The 7,853-nt window shown below is 37.8% G+C and overlaps 1 protein-coding gene across 1 annotated transcript in view; it reads left to right on the top strand.

Moving 5' to 3' along the window:
- The window catches only part of PDGFB (platelet derived growth factor subunit B), a 15,526-nt gene extending 8,535 nt beyond the window's left edge, over positions 1–6,991 (top strand). The window contains exons 3-7 of the mRNA XM_072421107.1: positions 417–509; positions 1,554–1,747; positions 3,238–3,385; positions 4,117–4,292; positions 5,557–6,991. Coding sequence (XP_072277208.1) covers positions 417–509; positions 1,554–1,747; positions 3,238–3,385; positions 4,117–4,253 — 572 coding nt within the window. The 3' untranslated portion in view covers positions 4,254–4,292; positions 5,557–6,991. The remainder of the gene's footprint in view (positions 1–416; positions 510–1,553; positions 1,748–3,237; positions 3,386–4,116; positions 4,293–5,556) is intronic.
- The last annotated feature ends 862 nt before the right edge of the window (positions 6,992–7,853 follow it).

Genomic DNA, 7,853 nt, shown 5'->3' with positions numbered 1-7,853 from the left:
ACTCCATATTCAATAGCTGCAATCATCAGTGATGTCCACTTACCCCCCAACACTGCTCAGGGAACTTACTGTAGTTCTTTTTGGACTTGCTAAATACTTAAACTTTACCAGCTGCTCTGTAATATAAAGTTCATTGTAGTGTCCTATTATTATTATTATTATTATTATTATTATAATTATTGTAGCGTATTATTAGACACCTTTAAATTTACAGAAAACAGCTCTTTGACAATGTAGGTGTGAAATTGTAGCTCATACAGCTCTGCATGGTTTAGTGATATAATCTAAGCTTTAACCACAGGCTAATGTTTGCTTTGCAGAGTTCCATTTTCTTTGTAAATTGACCTTGAAGTTCACATGGCTTGATATGGTAGATGGAAATGTTTTTTTATTCTATTTAAATCTTTCATAAATAGATGAGGAGGAAGATGTGTACGAATTAACCAGAAATGAAACAAGAAGTTCGCCTAGGGGCAATTCCAGCCACTCCCGGGTCATTCGCAGCTTAGGTAAGAGATATCCCTAGGCTAAACCATTTCTCAATGACAAAGAGACATAGCTTGCAAATTACATCATACATACCTGCTTTATGGTTAACCGGCCTTATCAGAATCATACTCTACGTGTGTACTTGTTCATATACAAAGATTTCACAACTACATATAACTCTGAAAGCACACAGCTGTTCACTGTATATAACATATTTTCGCAAGAGAAGTGTTTTCAGACAGACCTGCTTTATACAACATCTGACTTTATTAGAAGGAAACATTAAATTGTAAAATATGTACATAATTATGGTGGAGATAAGATGCTACATGTAACATTTTAGTAGTGGTTAGAGACAGCTCATCCACAAGGCAACCTATTCGGGAGCCTAGAGTTCTGAAGATGTCTGTGTGGCCAATCTGCAGCTGTAATACTGTACACCCGGAGGACTGCTTAATCGCTCCAAGCTGTGCTCCTGCCTAACATCTCAAGGGAGAATGAACTTGTATTAATCTGGTGTCAGATGGGGAGCAGCAGTGCAAATGAAATAGTAGCTCTGCATTTTAACTTGCCTAAGGCACTATTCTACCTAAGGCTGCATACACACGTGCAATAATTGTCGTTGGAAGGGATCTTTCATGATCCTTTCCAACAACTAACGACTGCACGATGGATGAACGAGTGCTGTACATATAGCACCGTTCGGCCGTATTGAGAGGAGAGGGGTAGAACGACGGAACAGCACCCTGCTGCGCGCTCTCTTCCTTTACTATCGATCATCGTCCGTGGATCTGCCAGGACGGTTGTTCGGTCGATGGATGACGGGCGCTGTTCACACACCAGATTCTCGTCCGGTATGCGCCCTGAGCCGATTATAGGACAAGGACTATTGGATGTGTGTACATAGCTTTAATCTCTCTCTGGTAGTAGCAGCTCATTTCCAACAATGACTTGCTGTGTAATACTGATAGATGGGTCAGTTTTTCACCTAAACTTACAACACAATTTTAAAAATATTCATCAGCTTGTTCACTTTTGCTAACTTGTTACATTGCACCTTATAGATGCTCAGCAGGCCCAGCTAGCAGAGTGCAAAACCAGAACAGAAGTATTTGAGATCACCCGTCAGATGGTCGATCCAACTAATGCCAACTTCCTTGTGCAGCCATCATGTGTGGAGGTTCAGCGGTGCTCGGGATGCTGCAACTCAAGACACATGAAATGTGTTCCATCTCGCATGCGCATCCGACATGTGCAGGTAACATATAACTCTGGAGTTTTTACTATTCATTTCTAACAATCTAATATGTAACATGTTAGCCATGCATTGGTAATGTTACCAGACCACAAAAAGTCAAATCAGCAAGGATCTCATCTGGAATTCAGTGAAATATTTTTTTTACACCAGTCAAGGACATCCCCTTAAAAACCTTGGACATTGTCTTTTTTTTACTGTGTGTTTATACATGATTTGAGAAATCCCATAATACAAAACACAATAGGCTGATTTAGTAAATCTCTTCAAAGCTGGAGAGGATACACTTTTATTCACTGAACCTGGATGATCCAGAAAACCTGGAAATGATCTGGTCCACAATTGAAAACAAATAGCAAATTACCATTCCAGGTTTGCTGAATCACCCAGGTTCAGTGACGAAAGTGTATCGTCTTCAGCCTTGGAGAGCATTAATAAATCGGTCCCGGTGGATACATGTCAATGGCTTTTCTTGGAGAATAGAATATATTACTTGTGTTCAAAAATAAATCCTTATGATGAGGATCGTTATGCGTTTGTGATGTATATGTCACTGAGAGGTCCATATTAAGAAATCATAATCATAAATAATTACACTGTTATAATCCCAGTAGCAGTTTTGCATTGCACTATAGATACTTTGCTGCATGTCTGACTATTTCCATCTTTATGGTTAGCTGAACAGAGGCTTAGAGAAATTATATCATTTAGGCATTATAAAACTAGATTAATTAAAAATACACATTCACACTGGAAAAAAATAAATGAAACTATGCCACCTGGAATGCAGAGCCTTCCCCATTTCCATCGCATCAAAGCAATGTTATACTTGACAGTCTGCCAAATTTCCTGACCGTGTGGCATGTGTAGTCAAACCATTTCATTGCTGGACTTATTCAGAAGCAAGTGTTTTATTATGTAACACACACAGATAAAGAAGCTTTCTGATATTTTACATCCAGACATTTAAAAAACACAATCTAATTTTAATAGGAAAACATAAAATTGGGTTACCTGAGTGCTTTGGACTGGTTTTGCACATCAGAGAATTTTTCTCACACTGCCGCTTATGTACCCCACTGTTAGGGGTTCTTTCCAGGAAATTGTTGTGCGGTGGAAAAGTGTGATGTTTTCTATGGAAAATTCCTAGGTTGACTATTTGTGTTATGGAATCTGAGATTGGGGCAATGGAAATATCTGCTCAATGCACAGTATGATGATTCTCCAGGCAGAATGTAGGAGAGGGACCCAATATATTTTACTGTAAATCTGAAAAGAGAATTCCCAACTACTGGATAATGGAAAGTTCTGAGGTCTGGCTATAGAATGTGTATATTAGCAACAATTGACCTGGGGTCTGCTGTAGCTAAGCAGCAAACTTGTTACTTTTTACAGTTTACTGAGAATTTTACTAGAATTAATAACCACCATTGTGGTAGGGTCAGTCATCCATCTTATGCAATCTCTTCTAATGTATGTTCTGTTTGGTACAGGTAAGGAAAATTACAATCAAAAAATCCAAGAAGGATATTCAACTTGTCCCCATTCCCCTGGAGGACCATTTGGAGTGCAGGTGTGAGTCCATCAATCCCTTACCTATCAAACATCACCACACGTCCAATGAGCACAGAGGTGCTGCAGGTAATTGCCTATTTCTTAATTTTGTGCTTTTTACTGATCATTAAAGTCTTCTAGATTTCTAGGTTATAGGGCTATTAGTCCAAAAACTCATGTCGCTGGATAATGTGTACACATGTTTGCACATTCTGAGCACAGGGTAACAGCATTTTAAAATAAACTCCTGTTTACCTCTGTAGATCTAATGATTTATGTTGTTTTGATGTTTTGTTGCTTGGGAATGCTTGGGAATTACCTAGAAGCAGATAGAAATTATAGATGGGTTGTTTTACGGTGCTTTTACTTCTGCTAAAACTTTAGTACTTTAATACCTACAGAATGTTCATAGCACATGTGTGCCTATAAATAGGATCACATGGAGCATAGAGGAAACCGTCTGGTGTTCCCCTTTTAGAGGTAGATGAAAAGCTGAGTTTTCTAGAATTTGAGTTTAGTCCCTTTAAGAATAGTATTGAATTAATAATAAATGAACATGTTAGTTTTTACATCATTCCCATATGTAACCCTCTCTGATTTATTGCCATTGTATTGTAGATATCTTCTAACTTCCCCTGTAAAGTAGTTTGTATTTTATAATATAAACTGCAATACATAGGTATTATTAAATCAAATGGCTAGGCTGTTTCAATATACACTTACAATGTTTTTGTAAACGGTCACATAAAAATACATAAACGTAACTAGAATTGTCTAAATCATTAAAGGCTTTCATGTTTCTTTATACATTGTTACAGGTCTCATAGTAACTACAGTGCCTCCTCCTACTACCACAAAAAAAGAAGAGCCCCCACTTCGACCGTCAAAGAAAAAAAATAAAAAGTTCAAGTATCTTCCCAGTAAGAAGGAGCAGAGAGACTTTCTCGTCACGTAGTGACCCTGAACATGATTTTTAGTGTCTGTCACTAAACAGGTGAGAGATCCTAATCCTTCTCGATTTCTAACACATTCACTTAATCCTAGAACTGCCAGAGGCACTTGCCACAAGTTCTAGTGGGATTAAGTGGTATTGGAAAGGAAAGCAAATCTTTAAACCTTAAATCTGCAGCTTTCATTTACAAACAGTTACAAGATTAAGTTTGCAAGTAAAATCTATTCTGCTGTATTTGACCTATAACAATTATTTAAGCAAGTTTTTTCTTGTTCTATATGATTTTATTCATTTTGATACGGCTTTTGGTAGTATGCTAATGATCTGTTTACCGATTTTTCTGGATGGAAAGTACAATTAGTATTGCTACAGTAGTCTAAGATGTTCCTTTTTTTTTCTTTGTCATGGCAGTTATTACTTTGGCATGAATAATTATTTACATAATATAATATGCTTGTCTCAACTGTGCCCAAAAACTGCCAACATGCCATGTTTTACAAATACAAAGCTGCTTTATTTCTCTAATTAATTAATCCCATATGTTCCAACATTGTACCAACTAGAACATAGTGTTATTTATTAGGGGAATGTTTGCTTTTTTTAAAGTCCACCCAAAATGAGATAAATATGGGGTTTCCAATAATGCCTTCCTAGAGGGCTAGTTGCCGGGATTTCTTCAGGTTCATTACTTTGGCCCAAAACTAATATTTATTATTAAAAGGTCAGTGAGATCACAGCCTCTTATCTGCAAATTTGTTCTAGCTCAGTGCTTTGAAGTCTTTAAATCAGCATGACAACCAAGCAATTAGCACCTCAGTAAGGTTGGGAATAAGGGGCTCTAAATTCTCCAGACAAATGCCATGAAAAGGCTTTGAGTGTCTAAACGCTAAAGCAAAAGTTCTTAAATGTAATGGTAGTTAGTTGTTGTGTGTTTTTTTTTTTTTTTTCTGACAGCCTTTTTTCCAGCTGATATTGCCAGTAACAATACTTGCTGACCTAATCTGACCACCCTGACTCATTGTACTGAAGAAGCTGTATTGTCACCCTAGGCTGTTCCTATAATTTAGGCTACATCAGCCGTCTAATGTTCACTGCAATGGGGATATGGGACTTGTAATTCACATAGGGTAACTGTAAATCCTGTTTATATTGTATATCACAAATATTTAAGCTTTATTGTTCTCCACTGATGCACGTAGCAAGTTTGTTGCTAGTGGAAGCATGTAAACATGAAGAAAAAGGTTTATGTTGGCAGGCCTGCTGTACAGCTTCATAGCCACTGACATTTCCTTCCTTTTTTTTACAGGATAACTAAAGAATACATTTGGCCCCCATGGGGTCCTCCGGCTCACCTATGACTGCATATTTTAAATGCCGGACTTGGCACTGGTGCTCCACAAAGACAATTTTCAAATAAAAAGAGACTGTATTCCATCTCTACCTGCTACCCCAGACTGGATTTTTCTCTACAGAAATACATTTCACATTCTGCAGCAAGATTAAAACCACTAACTGCCATATTCCCTGCAAATTTTAGTGACTGCCTGTTTTCCGGGGTTGTGGGAGGGATAGGGATGCTCAAAATCCCTTTGAATTTACCGAATGTATATTGACACCTTATTTAATGTACTTTATTTTGTATTTTTTTATATAAATATATGCATATTTTTGTAAAAATCTGTTTCCTTTGCTCAGATTGCACGAGGCAGGACAGAGACTGGAAAATGGGATTGGGACTGAATTTCTTAAAACCTCTCCCCAGTAGCCTTGTATTTTCACCAGGTCATATACACTGAAAGGTCATAAGCTGTACGTGCTACATGTTGCTACGCGTTACTGTTCTAAGCTAATGGGCCATATCAGGGAAAGCAAACAGTGAATAACAACTGCTGTGACTGTAACTTCAGGCCTACTTGTATTTGTAGTTCAACTAAACAGCAAATACAACTGTGCAGTAATGTTACTGTTATGAAATATAATAAGAAATGGTTATAGAATGTAGCCTTACAAACTGACTTAATGCTTTTTTTCTCATTTTTTACTGCTATCAAATCTTTCCCAGTAATCTGTTCCACTTGTACGATTTCCTGACACGCTTGGGTGGTTAATTGATGCATTTAGTCCAGCCGTGTAAACCTGTGCTGCTTCAAACTCCAACCAGACTAAGCACACCTCTAATGTTTTATGTGCCTAGTTTTATGATGTATTACTTTGTTTGCTCTTTGTTTTAGCTTGGATTACAGGGGCAAAAAATTGGGCTATGATGCAAAACAGATGCCAGGTACCCAGACTTTTCCTCTCCCTAGAGGATTACTGGAGGATTCGTGGTTGAGACACATATGACATTACCTAACACTAGCAGTTGTAGAGAATTTTCTGTTCATGATTAGCCTGCAGAAAATCTTCATCTTTCTGTAGTACCATCATTCCATCATGCTAGTACAGTTGGGATTTAGTTCTGAAGCTCACATTGGCACCAGGATACATGGGCCCTATCCTAAGCTATGTGTTCCATCAAGTCTGTGCTTGTCAGGTTTGCACTGCTGGAGTAAAGCTTATACACCTTTTGTACATAACCACCTCTCTCTTCAATTCCTCTCTCTTTGCACACAGCTCTGTCTGTCATTAAAAAAAACTAAAATATTGATCTATATTGTGTAAAGTAATTTATATGCAATATTTAAATTGTTTGAAGATGAGTCAAAAACATCTTCGATTCGTATTAAAAATTCAAAATCAAATCCAATGTTTTGTATTATGTTTTAACTGGCACGCTGACGTTAAGTTGTGAGGTTCCCTTTCTTTTGGATTTGCACACCTCTAGTAACCTGTGAACTATAGTTATATCCTTTTATCAGTGTGTCTTACACAGCATGTACAAGCCTTTTTCAGACTTTTAGATCTTGGGAATCTGCAAAAATCTATCTACAGCTGACAGTGGATTTTTGTAACTGTATCACAAAAAAACATTTGCATTGGGGTTCAGTAGTAAAAATTGTTGGGGTGGGGGCAAAATTGTAAAAGCGAATTGGTGTTCATGACTGCCTAAAAGAAGGGCTTGGGAATAGTGTTCTACTTCCTAAAAGCTTGCAGCAAAGTGGCCTTGCATGTAGTTCTATTACCAGTAAAAACTGACAACTCTCATTTAGCATCATTGTTGCCTGGATATTCCCCACTCACCTCATGGATAGATGCAAAACAATACTGTGTACTCCATTTTGCTTCAAATTAAAATTCTATAGGACACTCTGCGGCCTGAAAAGTCTGCAAGTTAATTAATGCAGCTTCTGCTCTGCAAAAGACAAACCAATGCTCCAACCAAAGAGTGTCCGTAACTGGAAGTAGAAGTGATGTATCAAATGTAAGTGGTTCTTTTATGTGTTTTTCAACTCATTTTTCAGGTTGCAGATCCTGTAGTGACTAAGACAGAGGTAGGGAAACTCCAGCCTAGCCAGTATTCCGGTCTGGGCTAACGCCCCCCTAGTTATTTAATGTTGGTTCCGGCCTAATTGAATTGTCGCATTATCGTGATATGGAGTTCGCATACAGTAACCCCAATTACAACGCCTAAAGAGCAGAAGCAATTAACAGCTACCCGTCTCC

Source organism: Pyxicephalus adspersus, chromosome 8, assembly GCF_032062135.1.
Source record: "Pyxicephalus adspersus chromosome 8, UCB_Pads_2.0, whole genome shotgun sequence".
Classification (NCBI taxonomy): domain Eukaryota; kingdom Metazoa; phylum Chordata; class Amphibia; order Anura; family Pyxicephalidae; genus Pyxicephalus; species Pyxicephalus adspersus.
This window is presented reverse-complemented; position numbering and strand designations above follow the sequence as displayed.